A 17793-nucleotide genomic window follows, 5' to 3' on the forward strand; every position below is an offset into this window, starting at 1 on the left:
CTGTCTAGGATCAAGGAACCATAGGAACACCAGCACCGAGAAAATGCAGCACAAACCAGAAGGAATCAATATGCCATTTACCTATATACCTAGAAGAGAGAGAAAAAAAGATATGTAATTTGTGTGGTAGATATCAGTTTCCAAAGAAACTAAATATCTACCAAACAAACAACAAAGAATTGGTTAGCTAAGGATTGTTTGATGAATATACAATGCTTGAACATACCAGTAACTGGGCAAGCCATTGCAAACGAGGAAGGGATAGCATAGAACACTTAAGGAATGGGCTGCAGGCCATAAGTCTTCATCATCCAAGAGACACGTGCGCAAATCAACACCATCACAAGCTTCCGGTTTTCCCAAGCAATGACAAACAGTTTCCCGATCGTAAGCCGACCCCTAAAGTTTCCAAAGTCTAATCTGTAAAGACAGTTTAAAGCGACCATTTGGCTTTGCTCAACCCAGCAGACAGACCAGATACCGCCATTTACAAAGATTTGAGCCCTTCCTTTTGTTATATGGCTTCATCTTATTGACATTGATCACCCCAAACGAAGCCACAGTTAGCACGCAATACTTGCAAAGATGTACGATAAACAATTTAAAGATGATGCAGGGTAATAGCATAGATTTTGTTTTTTGAAGCCTATAAGGAACATTGTAAGCAAAAAGTCAAATGCATGTTGATGTATACAGTTTACCATTCAAAAGGAAGGACAGAAATCTTCATAATAGATAAGATGCCCTTTGCACAGTAAAGTAACCACAGCAAAGGTAAGACATGGATGTTGATGAGACCGTTGGTTTGTATGTTATCTCGTAAGAATAAAAAGGCTATAAAATTCAACGAGACTGAAAAAGTTATATTTTTATTTAATATTATAATATCTGGTATTTATATTCTTTTCATGGAGGTTTAATTAAATCCTTTTCAAGATACTTAAATTAATTATAACTGTAGATCTAGTGTGAATAAATTTTAATGTTAAGATCTATTCCTAGATATGCAAGTGGACTGTTTTATAATTATTTCTTCAGTAGATCTGATCTTTCATTTATGTTGCATTGCATCAGGAGTTATATTAAAAGCTTGCATTGAGTTAAAGGGGTGGAATTAGTTATGACCGAATAATAGAGAAAAGACTGTAATAAATTTTCGTAAAGTGTTCACTACTCTGATTTCTTATCAATTGAATATGAATCATGTTTAAAGTATGTTGGGATACGACATTGGTGCTCAGAACCAAAAATTAAAGAACACCAAAACGCGTCTGGCGTTTCATATTTTGAGTAAATGATTCGCGTTTTTTTTTTTTTTTTTTTTTTTTTTTTTTTTTACATACACAAAATGCACTTCTTAAAGACATTCAATTTCATGTGTGGATCTTTTGTATAATCTATAGCTTTTGATATTTAATTACTGGTTAGAAATAGCAAACAGACAACATAATAACCATCTATTATCACGATTACAATGCAAAAGAAGAGATTATTCATTAAGATTGTATAAAAACTAAATAATGGTTTTTGTTTATTAAATATTATTGAGCTTTTTAGAAGGCAAAGAAGACTGAAAAGATTCATTAGGTTTGAATTAGAATTGATCGCAAACCATTGATAAGCAGCAAAGAGGCAAGCACTTGAACAACAACCTTTTTGTAAATAGCCTCTTTCGATAGTCTAGTTTTGTTTTTTTGTTTTGCTTTTTTTTTTTTAAGGTAGTAATTTTTTTAAAAGATAATATTTTTTTAAAAAGATAATAAGAATCACCCTTGAATTACTCTTTTAAACACTTTTTCAAGTCTATAGGATATGAGTGGTACCCCGAAGGGCGTTCCGTTCACTGTCAGGTTCTAAGTCTATGTCTGAAATGTTCTGCGAAAGATATACCCTATTTCTAGGGATCACCCTCTCTCAAGCAAAGCGTGACCGGGTCTGTTACTTCGCTCGTTGTAGCTTCAGATGTCAAGACATCATCCGTCTAGCACTAGGATGAACAGAGCGAGTATTACTTTTACTTGAGTTCCCATTCCTCCTTAGAGCTTACAAGTTCCAGCAGATCATCGTCCCATCCTGCCACAGATTTCAGAAGCATAGCAAAGAGGTCATAAAGAGATAGGAAGAGAAGAGATTACAAAGATAAAGAGACTACCAAAATAGAGCTTTTACAGGGAAAGGATTGCACCCAAGTGGGCCATGCAGACATAGAAGCAAGTACAAGAGCAGCCTTAAAGAAAAACCATTTATCTTGACACAGGAGAAAATACACTATTAAACTAGGAGAACAAGTTAATAAAAAGGATAATCCTACTATGAAAATTACTATTTAGCCAAAGATGCAGCAAAAAGGATATTCTTGACCAAGACTAACAAAGACAGACAGAGTAAGCTATTTCAAGAATGTTAATAAAATAATTATAAAGTACAAAAGAAATTTTTTACCATTTTATGAGGCCAAGATATGATTTCTTTTTTAACCACTGAAACCAATGGAATGATGCGTTTAACATTGAATGAAACCAAAGGGACCATACAAAGAGGCAGAGAATAGATGTATTATGTGGGCCATATATTTTTAACATTGGTTAAAGACTAAGTTGATAGCAGATAAGAGATTTTAAGAAGCCAAAAAGAGAGAGAGATGTTTGAAGCATAAAAGCAGCAAAGCATTTGTTTGAGAAGAGAAGTTTTTGACAAAAGGCCATAAGAACCAAGTTTAGATTTGAAAAGACAAAGTATTTAGGCCATCAGTTTTAGAGAAGAGTAATTGTTTGATAAAGAAAGAAAAAAAAATTTTTGGACAAATTCTTTAAATATATTTTTTTTTATTTTCACATTTCTGATGAGGCATTTTTCTTTTTTCTTGGATTTCTATAAAACTTTAAAAAACTTGTTTATCCATAAAGGGATGATAAACAAAAAGACAAAGCCACTCTAGACTAACGAGTAAACAAACTTGAGCTTTTTTTTTTTTTCCAACTACAATAATTAACATTCCCTACATACAGCAACTTGCTTAAGGGAGGTTTTTCTTTCTTTCAAATCTTTCTATTCTATTTTCATTGTTAAATGAATGACACTCTATAATAAGCAAGATGGTTGATTGTCTATTTCTTTGTCTGTACAACCATTTTCTGCATAAATTCACATGAAATTTAAAGACCTATCGTTCTCTTATTTTATTTAAAGGTATTAAAAGCGTACAAGCAAATAGAAAAAAACTATTCTGTGTCTCTTTTTTTTGTTTTAATCATATCTTGTGTGAAATGCATTTTTTTTCCTATAAAAATGTGCTTTTTTTTTTGTTAATTAGTTTAATTAAAAAAGGAAGGAAACACAAGTTTACGCCGAGTTTCGTGTGTAACAATTTTGTAGGAAAAAAAAATTAACCTGTCCCCTATTGTTCAGGACACATGAACAAATATTACTTTATTAATATGATTTCATTATACTTTTAAGCAGTACTCACTTATCTTCTAGGAAAATATAGTAATAATGATGATTAAGGATTAAAAAAAGAAAAGAAAATGAAATGAAATAGTCAATATCATTTTTTTTTGTAGGTGTCAGTATCATTTGTATTGTTGTTTATACATTTTCATATCTGAGTCTATTTTGCCCTTTTTTTTTGTTTTGTTTTGTTTGCGTTATTTTTTGGGACTGATGGGAATAAAATGAAGCATGATTCTTGTACATGTATTGTTGGTAAACAATGCTATAAATTAAACCAGTTCTTCCTTGGAGAGACACTGATCGTTTGAACAGAATCAAACAGTCTATGACAAAAAAACATGAGCAACTCCGTATCCAACGATAAGAAGCTGCTTCTTGCCTACTGTAGTCACCTTCTGAGAACCAAAGCTTCCAATATATTTACATTTCAACCAAGTTCAGCGTATCAATTGGACAATTACGCAGCCGCCTCCATAAACTTGAAATAAATAACAACCGTATCACAGATATCCACAGCTTGACCCGCAATGTAGTAGCCTTTTTAATACACAGCGATTATACATCTGAATTAACAGAGCATCTATAAAAGTTCAAGTATAGCTCAGAGAAAAATTTAACCCATGTGATAGATCCATCCTCAAGGATCAAAAATACAATAGCTGTACCATGGAGGGACGCAATAATCATGCATTTAGGCACCACTGCAGCCGAATGAAGCGGTCTCTCACTTTCATTTGTCTGCTAGTCAAGTATGCTGTGGAGAGATACTTTTACAGTAAAGACTGGATACAAAAGTCGTACCTTAATGATATAATCTCTTCTTAGCAAAATAATAATCTTATTGAGCTTTTTTGCTCAGATGAGGACTCGGACATGCTATAAGAGAACACCTCTGACAGTTCTGCTGATCAATAGTGTCAACCCTTTCCATTTCTCTGTTTAACGCTATCGGTTTACTTAAACAAGCTATCTCTCTTATTACAACTGGCCATACTACTAGTAACAGAAACTTGATCAGTTGCTCCTAATCGGTACCCTACTTCCTGGCGACAATTCCATACTTATGGTCAGCCCATCAACTCCCTTCGGTTTCATGGAAGCCTTGAGCTCATCCTATTAGTTAATTTTTTCAGTCCCTTTCTAGTTCATCATATTATTCATGACCATCCTGTACTAGACAAACTTACCCTTTCATTTATAGTATTAAAAATTCACGTTCATTGTTTCTACCTCCTATCATCCTTGGATCACACTTCAATTCAAGAGGTATTGGTACTTCGTTCTTAAACTCTCCATAATACAAAATTAGTTGTATTTTGTGGCGACTTTAATGCAAGAATAGATTTGTTTACCGATGATTCATGCTCTAGTCATTGTGGTAATATCTTGCAATTTTGAATTTATTCATACGATATAACTCTTTGGAGTCAATGCTTGGCTAATGGCAGACTTACCTCTATTACACACAATGGGAGTGGTATCATTGACTACTTTATGACCACTGCGATATTTGGGGTTTCATAACATAAAAAAGTACAAAATCAATCAGCAAACATAAAAATAAGTGAGATTCAAAGTAGATTGTCCTTTATTCAAGTTAAAAATATGAGGCTGTTTATACTTTTCTTTCCACGGCTAAATATTAGTATTTACAGTATATGTCTATTGACTATTAATCGATATTAGACGATGAATTATTTATATGATTGACATTGTCAAACATCTTTTTATCAAGAAGTAATTATTAATCCTGATCCAGGAACTTATGGAATATTCTGGAGTGGATCAGGATATAGTTTTATTTGAAGTGGTATAACACAATGTCCGGTATTCCTAATTTGGAGGACCATTGTTCGTAGTAATTTACATTATTACTTTACTACATGTGTAATACAATAATATCAACTATCTCGGCCCAAAGGTTCATTTTATTAGCACTATTAGTTCACGGACGGCCAAGAATATTTGGACAGAAAACTTTGTTATCAATTGTTGCATAGCCAGGTATCCAGGTTCTGCGAAGAGGAAAACAATTGAGAATAGGTAATCTGAGAGCTTCAAATAAGCGAGCAAGCTTATAGTAGGCCACCATATGCTCACATGGATTAAATTTGACATCATAACAAATACTATTCTTTTCGAATGTATATCAGACTGGATATGAAGTCATCGCGGCTACAGTTGTGATTATATTCCTGCCTTACTTCTCTGAGCTCAACCTAACTGGACAGTTTTGATCAGTATGCAAAAGCAAGCTTAAAAGAAAAGAGCTTTCGCAGAAAAAGACATTGTCATCTAGAAGTGAAGATGCATACAGCAGAATCCTTTTGAGCGATCTTCAAGGATTTTGTAGATATTCAGCTGCTAGATTCGAAGAGTATTTGAACCGTAAGTCAATGTATTATTTTTTTTTTTCGTGCAACTCATGTACCAATAAGTTTATCTTTAAACCGCACGATTTTTTTTTTTTTGAATTTGTACGAATAATTTGTGAAAATAGTGTATATAAAATTCATGTCGAGCCTACCAACCATGCAGGAACGTGCTTACACTCTCCTACCTCAGTTCCTTCTACGCTCCTTTACTCTACCAGAAGATGCTCTGCTACACCATCTTCCATTTGTCCGCCAGCCCCGAAGCTACTCCCAATGGTACAAGCTCTCTAAGTCTCCCATTTGGAAGCGATGCTCCTCAAATCCAGAGTCCCTGAATCGCAGCTCGTTACGTTCAGTACAACGAGAATACTGCCAAGACAACCTCAACCGCAAACGTTCTATGCATGCCTCCGTCCTCCTTATACACTGCCGCCCAAGTATCTATCTCAACCCCGTTCTATGGCTACCTATGTCCAAGTCTGAAAGAAGCCGCTGTATACGTTGGCGCCTGGTATGGCTCCCAGGTGATCGATATAAAACCTATCCTCGGCATCCTGACTAGTCCTTCACAAAAGCCCATGCCGTTCACTGCCTTCAGATACACCGTTGACTCATGATGCCCGAAACTATTTCTGACCCATTGTCCTTCCTTCTAAATATACTACCTGCCAGGAAACCTCGTTCCTTTAACACAACACTCTCATGGACCCTCCGTTGGCCAATTGTATGCATAATCCTATATGAACTCGATTACCTACATCACACTAAGTATCCGCCTATTCCGCCCACTCACCTAGGGCAAAGACTCTTAGAATGGCTCCCCTCCTCTCCTTCTCGCTAGTGTATCTTACACTTGATCCCATTCACTCTTTCCACAGCATTTTTACTCCTGATCCCAAAAGGGCTTTTTAGTTACCAATTTCCCTCCCTTTTGACCTGCCTCGGGCGGGAAAGATATAATATTATAATCGTGCGCTCAATAGAGGTTTCAATAAATTATAAATAAAAATCTGTGTTTAAACGTATATAAAATTCACACTTTTTTTTTGATTTTCCCTCATTCATTGCGCGACTGACGTGTTTGCATATTTTTTTTTTATATATGAAAGTAGACCCAAGCCAACTCGAAGATCTTTTAAAAGCACAATTAGAAGCAAATGATAGTATAGAAGGTTTTATTAGGAAATTATGTCTTGCATTTTTTAACTAATGCATTCTTGATATTTATAGATATTAGCAACACATTATCAAGTTTTTACGCAGTCAATGTATCACCCACCTTCTGTTCCTCATTATTTGTACCCTTAATTCAACATGCCATTCGAAACAAAAGAGATTTAGAAAATTTGGGAAGTCATTACAGTCATACAATTGCACAACTGCATGATTATGTTTGTGATCAACATATTCCACAAAACACTCAAATCATAAAAGACGCCACTCTATTTTTAAGAGATATTATCAAAACCTATAAGAAAAGGTTCAATGCACTGGTACTTGTTTTTTTTACTAAGAAATGCTGAAGAAAAAGGAAAAGCAATAATAACACTACTTTTTATGTTAGTGGGATACATTCAACTTGAGCGATCTTTCAACAAGAAACCTACTCCAACTTTTACAGATCACAACAGAAGCATGTTTTATGATGATTGATAATCAAAAAACTACATACTGTGGCGCTGATACACATAGGATATGGAATGATCTACCTTCTATTTTTGAAGCAAGTTTACGTTGCACTAATATACCCAAATCATCTATCATCAATGCAGCACACAAACTTCTTCAAGTATGCATTCATAATTGTGAATTTCGCATGGTAAATGATTCGATATTGGAAAACTTGTTGATAAGCATACTACAAGTATTAAAACACAGTGCTGAAAGAAACGCATCTAATGAGATTGTTGATGAACTATCACACTCTGCTGATCAAGTGATCCGAGTAAATTCAGACATTAAGTTAAGGAACCCCTTGGATTTAATGGGATTATTAAATGCCATAGTATCAAGCCGAGATTGGGGAGTGAAAAAGGTTTTTTCTTCTTCTGTGTAAACTCTCATTAAGCGTGAGTCTAACTGCCAATTTAGGTGCAATTGATATTGAATCTATCATGCATACTCTTAAAGAACTACATACAGATACCTTGGTTAAGTCAATACTTAGATTCTTCATCTGATAAGCAAAACATTTCCCCTAGTTTGGACATACTTTTCACTAAAACAAAAATCTTGATCGAATCTACAGACACAATGCTTGTTAGATATTCGCAAGCAAATATAGATACAATGGACATTGATCAGGACTCATTAAAGTAAGCATAAGTGTTGCTTACATCAACTCATTTTTCTTACTTTTCTGTTTAATAGGCCAGAAATTCAAAGCATGCATTCTACTGCCAAGTTCAATGTTGTAGATAAACAGTTTTATGAAATCACGTCATCTATTATCAATATGTTGGTATCCTTAAATCCTGGTGATGAAAAAGGTTTTGAAATAATAGCAATGGTAAAAAAGAAGAAAAAGCCATATGTTTAAAAAAGCTGCTTACATGCTATGATCTTTAGTTAAAGGATATTGCTAGTTATATCAACACTGATGTACAAACACTGCTTAAACCACACCTTCAACCTATTTCTGAAGTAATGGTTAGGATGCTTCCTCATGACCCTAACATGTCAGACGCAATTGCGAACTTACTTGGCTATTCAACACCACAGTTTTTGCAAGCTTATAAAAAATACACGTTACCTTATGCGGTTCTTCGTGCACCAGACAATGAATCTTTAGCAGCAATATCTATTTCCCTTTCTATGACAATTACTAGTCTTTGTAAAACAAACGCGTCTGATATCATCATTGCTTTATTAATGGAGCAAGACATGGAAGTGAAACGCCAAGGAAAAGAACGAATAGAGCAAATGACTGGGTCAAAAGCCATTATTAGAACAATGAAAACTAATAATCAAACACAAATAACAACTGCTTTGGCGCTTGATTTGGGTTTACCAGATAAAAGATTACAGGTAAAATACAAAATAGCTAAGTACTTTAATCGACTAAGCTCAATTTAATAGGCAATTGAAGCTTTAAATCAAATGAAAGGTGATGGCGTGAATTTGTCAATGTATCTATCTATCAGCATTATTGCAATATTAGGAAAGGTGGCAAAATTAATTAATGCGAAAAGAGAAAAGAGACCCAATCCAGAGCACCCTCACGCATTGAAGTCTCTTGAAGAAGTTATGAAATTAATAGGTTCAGATACTCATCATCATGCTGTACATGTAAGCGCGAATTGTTTTAAAAAAAAAGATAGGAAAATGGGATCTGTACTTATGCATCTAAATCTTACATAGCTGATAAAAATGTTCTATACAGTTAGTGATATAAATGGGATGGAGTTGGATGCATTTCAATTATGGAATTGTTTTATATTTACTTTGGATAATGAAGGATTGAAATCTCATTTAAACGCCATCATTCGAGGCCTCATTCAACTTATATGTCGTTCGGAACATTCTGTTCGCATAGCTGTTGCTGACACTATCAAAGAACTATTAATAGGCCGTTATAATATCACTGGACCTTTATTTGATCAAATACCTACTTTACCGCCTTTTGACGAGCTTCAAGAGACAAGAAAGTTTATCGAAGGTAGTAGCGAGATGCAGTGGGTAAAAGAGTTTAATCGATCATTTGCCAATCTCTGCCATCAGGATGATGTAGAAGTCCTGGGCGCAGTGCAAAAAATGTGTTACTTGCTGGATCAAAAGAGAACACTAGGCACAGGAGTAGGACAGCTGTTTTCTCAGCTATTATTACTTACACGCAAATACGCTCATCACCCTGAAATTTCTTATGCGGCTGCTGTTTGTTTGGGTAAATTGGGTGCTATAGACCCAAGTCGAATTCAGGTCAAGTTCCGGGATGACAAGGTTTATGTTCTCAAAAACTTCAAGTCTTCAGAAGAGAACCAGCGATTTATATGTGATCTCATCCTCAACAGTCTTATACCTACCTATCATGCAGTGAATAATGAAGTGACACAACAATTCGTTTCATATTCTATTCAAGTCTTACTCAAGTGTGCTGGATTTACTACTGTAGAAGATATGAAAAATGTTCAAAGGTATAAAGAGACTTACAAGATTTGGCTTAACTTCCCACCATCAATTCAAGAATTTTTGGCACCCTACTTAAGATCTTCTTACGAGATTTCGCTATCTGAGAAACCTATTGAATATCCAATTTATTCGGAAGTACATGACTTTTCAACTTGGGTTCGGCATTGGTATTGTCTTCTGCAGAAACAAGCCGGTGGTCAAGCTAGAACTATTTTTTCGGCATGTATGCCGATGATTTACTATGGAAACTTAGATGTGGCGCTATACCTTTTACCTCATTTAGTACTTCACATCATTTTGACAATGTCTGCAAGTGAAACTAGGAATATTGTAAATGAGCTCAAGCTTGTACTAGAGACCAACTCGACATTAAACAAGGTAGATAGAAACAATCGACTGTCTCTTCAAGTTGTCGTGGCTATTACTGAACATTGTCGACAATGGATGTATCGTATTGGCAGCGAAGATAAATCAGGTGCGATGATCGCAGTGAGGCAATTTTTGGAGTCCATTCCGGATATATTGATGGCCAAGGCCTCATTTTATGCCAAGGCTTATCCACAGGCATTGATGCACTTTGAGAATTATGTAAAGACAAGTTCTAATAGTGTAATGCAAGATGCTGAGCTTGTGCGGTTTCTACGACAAATTTATGCCCAAGCAGAAGACATGGCAGACCTTCAAGCTTTGTTTGCCATGTATACCACACGGTTTACTAGCGATGAAGAAATCATTCGGGCAGAGAGTTTAGGAAAATGGAAGGATGCAGAAGTATACTATGTAAATGATATTGCTAAAAACCCTCATGATCTATCCCCTTGTACGGGTTATCTAGAGTGTCTCAAAAAATCAGGAAGCTATGGTAATTAACAGAAAAAGAAAAGAAAAACATTTCTTTAGATATTTAAAAGTTTATATCATAGCCTCCATTTTCTATTTTGCTGATAAGTTAGCAGAAACTAACCCTCAATGGTTGCCTCAGATGAATGCATCGAAAATGGATGCTGCGTGGAGAATAGAAGACTGGGGGATGCTTAATAAGATTGTTGAGCAGCCAACAATAGAGACCACAGAGACATTTATTGCCCGCGCATTAGATTCTATAAGAAAGAACCAAAGTTTAAAGACAGCAAAATATATTGAGCGTGCACGACGTGATTTACTTGGTAGCTTAGGCTCCAAAACATCAGAGTCATATCGAAAATCATATCCAACCATTTTTAAGTTGCAATTATTACAAGAAATGGAAGATGCACAGCAAGCATGGGAAGCAAATGAGATAATGCCAAGGATTTCAACGCTTGAACAGCAATGGGATAAAAATCTAAAGCTACTTATGCCTCAGTTTCAGTATATGCACGAGTTGCTTGAGTTAAGACGTGCTGTGCTCTACGATGTAAGGCCTGAGCACCTATCTCTATCTTCCTCTAATATATGGCTAAGTATCGCCAAATACTGCAGAAAGAACGGACATATGACAATGGCACTTGATGCCATTCTGAAAGCTGAAAGAAAGGGAAATCAATTAAGCCATCGAGAAAGGGCCAAATGGCTGTGGAAAAGTGGGCTCAAGCAAGATGCGGTCAATTTGCTGAGAAGAAGAGGAACACTGATACAGCCTCAGGATGCCCTAATTTTAAATTCTTTCTATTTGAAGGATAAAAGCATCTATAATGACGTAACAGCAAGACAATATATGGATATTGCTCAAAAAGGCACAACCAAGTAAGTGTATTTACTTAGAAATTATCTATTGACGTATTATCATTGACAATAATGTTAGGCGCGAGAAAGCATTTGAACAATATGGAAACTACCTATCGAGCTTTCACAGTGGTAGATCTGACAGTACAAAGTAGACTAACTCATCAGTTTTGGTATAACAACTTACTGATGTATAAAATGATAGGTTAAAAGTGTATATGGTTGCTGTAAGAACAGCCTGTAAAGCCCTCAGTTATGGTTCAAAATATTATTATTCATCTATGTCGAAGCTTATCAATTCCTGGGTTGCAATAATAGGAATTGCTGATAAATGTGATGATGCAACGTAATTTTTCTTTTTCTTTTGAAAACAAAAAGTCTAAAAGCCTTTTTTATTATTATTTCATAGGAAAAAGGAAGCACTTGGGATATTAGCCAAAACAAACAACTATATGAAAAAAGTACTTAGTATTGTTCCCGTATATCAGGTACATTATTGAAGGGATAAAGGGAAAGAACAAAACTCTCACTGTCTTGATGAAAAGTTTGGCAAGTTCCTAACACGTCTAGTATCACACCTAACGGTTGAAAATGAAGAAGTTGCAAGTGCTCTTTCTGCAATTATTGAACATGTCTTTAGCACCTATCCAAGAAACTCAATATGGTTTCTTTTAAATGCACTCGAATCCCGAGCACCATTACTTGCTAAAAGAATTGAAGTTATAATTGACCGTGCAAGAGTAAGAGAATAAATAATTGGATTTAAGCTCATTTTGTACTCATCTCGTGGTTTTTTAGGCAAAAAACAGTAATACGATGATACCGTTGATCATTCACGTAAGAAAAAGAAAAGAATGTGATGAATTGAATGTGTAACATTTTTTTGTTTATCTAGCAAGCAGTGGACCTCAGAGGTTTTTTACACAAGCTATCAAAATATACACCATTGGAAAAATCCAAAACTTCTTTAGATTTAAGCGAAATCTCAGCGTTTAGTAAAAAGTTGAAAATGACAGGTTCACTACTCACCATCCCAAGAGAAAGCAGTCTTTTCCCACGTTTACCTGAAGTAATTAAAAAAAATGAAGAATTTGATCCCTTTCCTGGGGAAATAGTAACAATTACAGGTGAAATAGACTCCTTTGTGAATAAGTTTACCAAAAATAACAACCATTCTTTTTATAGAAATTTCATGCCAAGTAGAAGTTATGAGATCACTCCAACAGCCCAAGCGAATAGCTTTTATTGGAAGTGACGGAAGAACTTACAAATTTTTGTGTAAAGCAAACGATGATTTAAGAAAAGATGCTCGTATGATGGAATTTAATTATATGATTAACGACTTTTTAAAAAAGAATCCAGAATCAAGAGACAGAAATCTTTGTATTTATAAAAAAAAAGCTCCAGTTACTATAACTTTACTCATATTCTCCTATAGATATCAGAACGTATGCTGTCATCCCCTTGGGTGATGAATGGGGATTGATTGAATGGATTGATAATATTATACCCTTGAAAGCAATTGTTACCGACGTCTACGACAATCTGGGAATTAAGTTCCTAGTAGGTTTCACAATCTTTTCGCATCTCTTTTTTTAATCATTGTTTATACTTGTAGCAAATTCAACAAGCCTATAGAGCCCATAGACAAACACCTAACCTTTTAGATGAAGAATTGTTGAATTCATTTAAAAACATATTAAAACAGTACATAATAGACAAGGAAAGAAAATACATACTAAAAGCTTACTATAGATGTCCTCCTGTTATGCACAAGTGGTTTATAAAATCTTTCCCAGAGCCTAACCAATGGCTAGCGAGTCGAACCAGATATGTGAAGACACTAGCTGTTATGTCTATTGTGGGTCATATGCTCGGGTAAAAATGTCACTTTTTTTCTGATCGCACACAAAAAAATGTTTAACCTTAAATTGACTCAATTTCCATAATAGTCTTGGCGACCGACATGCCGAAAACATACTATTTGATAGTACAAATGGAGATACAGTCCACGTAGATCTCAACATGTTGTTTGATAAAGGGCTTAGATTAACTGTACCTGAAGTGGTTCCATTTCGTCTTACTCATAATCTAGTGGACGCCATGGGCGTACTTGGATACGAAGGACAGTACCGGAAGACCTGTGAAGTCACTTTGCAGGTGCTACTAAATAACCGTGAAGCACTCATCGGAGTGTTCCAGACACTATTTAACGAGTGGAGTAGCCCCAAAGCAAAACCTGGCATGAAGGTAATAAATAAAAGGAAAGAAAATTATGTGTGACTCTGATGCATTCCTCTTCAAGAATAAGGCTGATGAAATTATGTTGCTACTTGAAAAACGATATCAAATGGCTGCTGAATCTGGTGTATCTACCGAAATAGAAAGGCTGATTTCTACTGCTGTAGATATGACAAATCTATCCAAAATGTTTCCTGGTAAGAAAAGAGAGAGATATGTCACAGTTATGAAAAAAGTACTAATTTTTTAATGATATAAGGTTGGGCAGCCTATATATGAGGTACCGAGCCGGACTTATCAATAAACAGCATAAACAAAAAGAATTGTAACGTTCTTTTCTCTTTTCTCTTTTTCTTACTTTTTTTTTTCTTCTTCTTCTTTAAAGCTAATCTCTCAGTACTTTGGAATGACGTCTTATACCTCTTTAGTTATTGCCTATATTATAGGAGGCTTAACCTTAATACCCACACTTGTTTTTATTTTATTCCTTTTCAGTCCGTCTGCTTCAAATAAACAAATATTATACGAAAAAATAGAAGATCAAAAAGAAGAATCGACTGCCCTTCACAGGGACGGCTGGCTGCACGTCACACAAAACACAAATCGGAAACCGCTAGAAAAAGGCGGTACCTTTTTTGGAGGGATTGTCAAATCATATTTATCAAATACCAACCAACAGTACTATTACGCCGTCTTAAAGTGCGGCACATTATTTTTGTACGACTCTGACTTACGGTTGCATTGTCAAGGGGTGATTTGTGTCAATCAGTATACAGTACACATGCACCCCTCTGGGCTAAAAGACCATGAGTTTTTTTCAAAAAGAAACTGGATTCACCTAAGGCCCAAGAGTCATGAATTATCAGATTATTATCTCAAATGCAGTCGTTGTGTGGACAAGGAGGACTGGTACCTGGCACTTGTACAAGCGAGTCAACTTGAGCAACCAACGAATAAAAATACGCAATTTGATCCAGCGGCGATGAAACATTTAATATCCACCATTCATCGTGATCCTAAACAACTTGAACCCCAATGGCTTAATGCCCTTCTCGGTCGTCTTTTCCTGAGCGTTTACAAGACAGAGAAAGTACGTCAGTTCTTTTATCAAAAAGTAATGACCAAAGTTGCCAAGTTGAACGCCCGTCGACCACCTTATTTGGGAGAGATCACCCTTCGATCGGTCGATGGAGGTCACGCAGCGCCCACACTGACCCAGCCGCGTTTGATCCATCTGAGTCCTCAGGGAGAATATACGTGCGAAATGCATGTTGCCTATCAAGGATGCTTCCGTGTTGAACTCGAAACGGTGCTCAAGTGGACCTACTCGGATCGATTACCACCTATACACATACAACTCGTGTTGGCCATCACACTGAAATCACTGGAAGGCAAGATGATGATCAAAATCAAAGAGCCCCCAACGAATCGTGCTTGGTATAGTTTTTATCACAGTCCAAAGATGGATTGGGTTATTGAACCCGTTGTTTGGGAAAAGCGAATCGGTTATTCTGTTGTCAGTAAGATGATTCAAGCCAGGATAGAGGATATATTCAAGGAAAGTTTGGTGCTACCCAATATGGATGATATCGTCTTTTTTGACACAGATGGCATGGGTAGTATCTTTGACAAACAAGATCAAGAACTTCAACCTAAGCCTTCTCCAACGCCTACCCTCTCTGGAGAGCCTGTGAATAACAGCAGCCTGCCAAAGAAAGGTTGGTTCGATCGACACAACGAACCTCTAGACCAAGTGACGACCAAGGTAGATGTCTCTTTACCTATCTTTATAACCCACAAGCCCTCTCATCAGGCACTCCGATCACTGATGTCAGCAACGGTCAAACGTGGTCAGTCTATCAAGAAAACATCACCTCACTTCCCTTGTCTCAATCAATCGAATTCCCCTACAGATTATAAAATCAAAAAAACATCGTCATTATTTTCTTTAGATGATGTTTGTCGCAAGAAGGGAAAGATGGAAAAACCCTCGCGGTTAAGATCTAAATCTTCACCTATCACAGGCTTAACGGAAATTAACGTTGTACATAATGGCATATTACAAGAAAAAAAATAAAGACATTGTATTGAAAAAGGGTTCCTGTTGTTTTCATTTTTTATGTTTTAACAGAAGGGTAAGCAGCCTCAGCTGTTTGTTCAATTGTTTTTAAAACGGTGTCTTTAGGTTGAGGAGGTATAAAACCCGATGTCTTCTTGGCATGAACCAATTCTGACGCGACTTGCATAAAGTCTTCTACGGCCTGTAAAGTAATTTGATAATGAAGCACGATTCGCAGGGTAGTACCAGAACTAGTGAAAATCTTGATGTTCTTTTCTTTTAACCCTTCTGCTAATTCATTTACGGTCAAACCGACGTTTGTCATGTCAATAAAGAGCATGTTTGTCTCTGGCGGTAAAAGAAGATCGATACCCAATGATTTCAAGTGATCTCCGAGTTTTCGGGTTAAAACGTGGGTTTGTGGCATGGTGGGAACAACGGTCTGGATGCAGTATCGAGCGGCACGAGCAAGCAGACCTGCCTGACGCCAACCACCACCCATCAACTTGCGAAGATGACGAGCGCGTTGGATGAGTTCCTTGGGACCAGTGAGTATGGATCCGATAGGAGCGCCGACACCCTTTGATAAGCAGATGGAGACTGTATCAAAGTACTGGCCGTATTCACAGAGTGGTATACCAGTCTCTTGGCTTGCGTTCCATAAACGTGCGCCATCGAGATGCATCTTGCAGTCATTGGCACGGGCAACATCATGGATTTTACGAACTTCTTCTATTGGCATGATGGTGCCATTCATCGTGTTTTCAAGTGATATGACTAAAATGAATGATGATGAGATCACAGAGAAGAAGCAGGGTATTCTGTTTACCTTTGGTGGGTGCACCACAGAGTGTATCTTTATTGATATGACTTTCTACTTCTTGAGCAGTCATAAAAGTTCCCTTTGCAACGACCGGTACAACATTGGCTTGGGAATGGTATGCAATACCACCGCACTCAAGTTTATAGACGTGTGCTCGAGAATCGCATAAAACAGAATGAGGAGGTTGAAACAAAAGGCAACGAAGACCTAATTGATTTGACATTGTACCACTTGTACAAAACAAGGCTGCTTCATGGCCAAGCAAATGAGCAACGTAGTTTTCCAACTCTCGACAGTCATCGTCGCCCTTTGGTAAAAGGTTAAATTGAAGAGCTTAAAAATATGTATTGATCTTATTACCTGAAAGACATCATCACCACACGTAGCTAGTTTCATGACATCAAACATGTCTTCAGTAGGAATTGTAGCAGTATCGCTTACAAAGTCATAAATGAATGGTTTCTTTTCATTCACACTATTGACAAAGGGAGACATTTTATGAGAGAATGAAGAAAAAGAGAAAAAAAAAAAGAGCGAAAAAAAAAGATAATGATTCACCCATTTTTATATCATTTCTATCTCTCTCTTTGTCTTTTTTCCTTTTATCTCAACTTTATTTTTTCTCACGATTGTATTGTATAACTTGACATTCTTGTCATGTCTTTCATCGTTAAAAGTACCGTTGGTTGCTCAAACAAATCTTTTTTTCTTTTTTTTTCAAAGAAAAAAAAAAGTGCATAAAAGGCTGTATATCAACATGTATTCTTTTGAAAGAACTATTGAATGCTGACTTTTTCTTTTTTTTTTTTTTTTGGGGGACAAATGGCGCAGTTTTTGTAGGATTATCAAACATCGTGGCCTTTTATATCAAAACTCAGCTTAAAACGTATATCTCTTTTTTTCGGACATGCTATTACAATCCCATTTTGTATTCATCTCTTAAGGATTGAATCGAAGCACTAGGAATATAATGAGGGTTAAACGTGTGTCATTCTCTAAGAAACTGTTTA

The 17793-nt window shown here is 36.1% G+C and overlaps 5 protein-coding genes across 5 annotated transcripts; 3 read left to right on the top strand and 2 right to left on the bottom strand.

Moving 5' to 3' along the window:
- Nucleotides 1-3715: 3715 nt before the first annotated feature.
- Nucleotides 3716-4140, bottom strand: RO3G_06831 (uncharacterized protein; the record flags this gene model as incomplete). The annotated part of the gene is made up of 3 exons (XM_067661421.1): nucleotides 3716-3776; nucleotides 3878-3969; nucleotides 4015-4140. The coding sequence occupies 3 exons, from the start codon at nucleotides 4138-4140 to the stop codon at nucleotides 3716-3718; spliced, it is 279 nt and encodes a 92-aa protein (XP_067517522.1).
- A 1133-nt stretch (nucleotides 4141-5273) lies between these two features.
- Nucleotides 5274-6119, top strand: RO3G_06832 (uncharacterized protein; the record flags this gene model as incomplete). Its single annotated transcript, XM_067661422.1, has 4 exons — nucleotides 5274-5311; nucleotides 5389-5496; nucleotides 5753-5841; nucleotides 5992-6119. The coding sequence occupies 4 exons, from the start codon at nucleotides 5274-5276 to the stop codon at nucleotides 6117-6119; spliced, it is 363 nt and encodes a 120-aa protein (XP_067517523.1).
- Nucleotides 6120-6930: 811 nt separating this feature from the next.
- RO3G_06833 (uncharacterized protein) lies at nucleotides 6931-14180 on the top strand (the record flags this gene model as incomplete). The annotated part of the gene is made up of 21 exons (XM_067661423.1): nucleotides 6931-6991; nucleotides 7059-7321; nucleotides 7393-7773; nucleotides 7971-8143; nucleotides 8199-8337; nucleotides 8397-8855; nucleotides 8907-9116; nucleotides 9189-10818; nucleotides 10880-11681; nucleotides 11740-11811; nucleotides 11866-12006; nucleotides 12070-12148; nucleotides 12206-12400; nucleotides 12556-12655; nucleotides 12846-13043; nucleotides 13099-13223; nucleotides 13279-13367; nucleotides 13416-13538; nucleotides 13613-13910; nucleotides 13966-14098; nucleotides 14161-14180. 21 exons carry the CDS (start codon nucleotides 6931-6933, stop codon nucleotides 14178-14180), a joined length of 5691 nt encoding a protein of 1896 aa, XP_067517524.1.
- Nucleotides 14181-14883: 703 nt separating this feature from the next.
- RO3G_06834 (uncharacterized protein) lies at nucleotides 14884-15658 on the top strand (the record flags this gene model as incomplete). The annotated part of the gene is made up of 3 exons (XM_067661424.1): nucleotides 14884-15421; nucleotides 15509-15591; nucleotides 15650-15658. The coding sequence occupies 3 exons, from the start codon at nucleotides 14884-14886 to the stop codon at nucleotides 15656-15658; spliced, it is 630 nt and encodes a 209-aa protein (XP_067517525.1).
- Nucleotides 15659-16018: 360 nt separating this feature from the next.
- On the bottom strand, nucleotides 16019-17278 carry RO3G_06835 (uncharacterized protein; the record flags this gene model as incomplete). Its single annotated transcript, XM_067661425.1, has 3 exons — nucleotides 16019-16737; nucleotides 16790-17090; nucleotides 17144-17278. 3 exons carry the CDS (start codon nucleotides 17276-17278, stop codon nucleotides 16019-16021), a joined length of 1155 nt encoding a protein of 384 aa, XP_067517526.1.
- Between the last annotated feature and the right edge of the window lie 515 nt (nucleotides 17279-17793).

Source organism: Rhizopus delemar, genomic scaffold, assembly GCF_000149305.1.
Source record: "Rhizopus delemar RA 99-880 supercont3.5 genomic scaffold, whole genome shotgun sequence".
Taxonomy (NCBI): domain Eukaryota; kingdom Fungi; phylum Mucoromycota; class Mucoromycetes; order Mucorales; family Rhizopodaceae; genus Rhizopus; species Rhizopus delemar.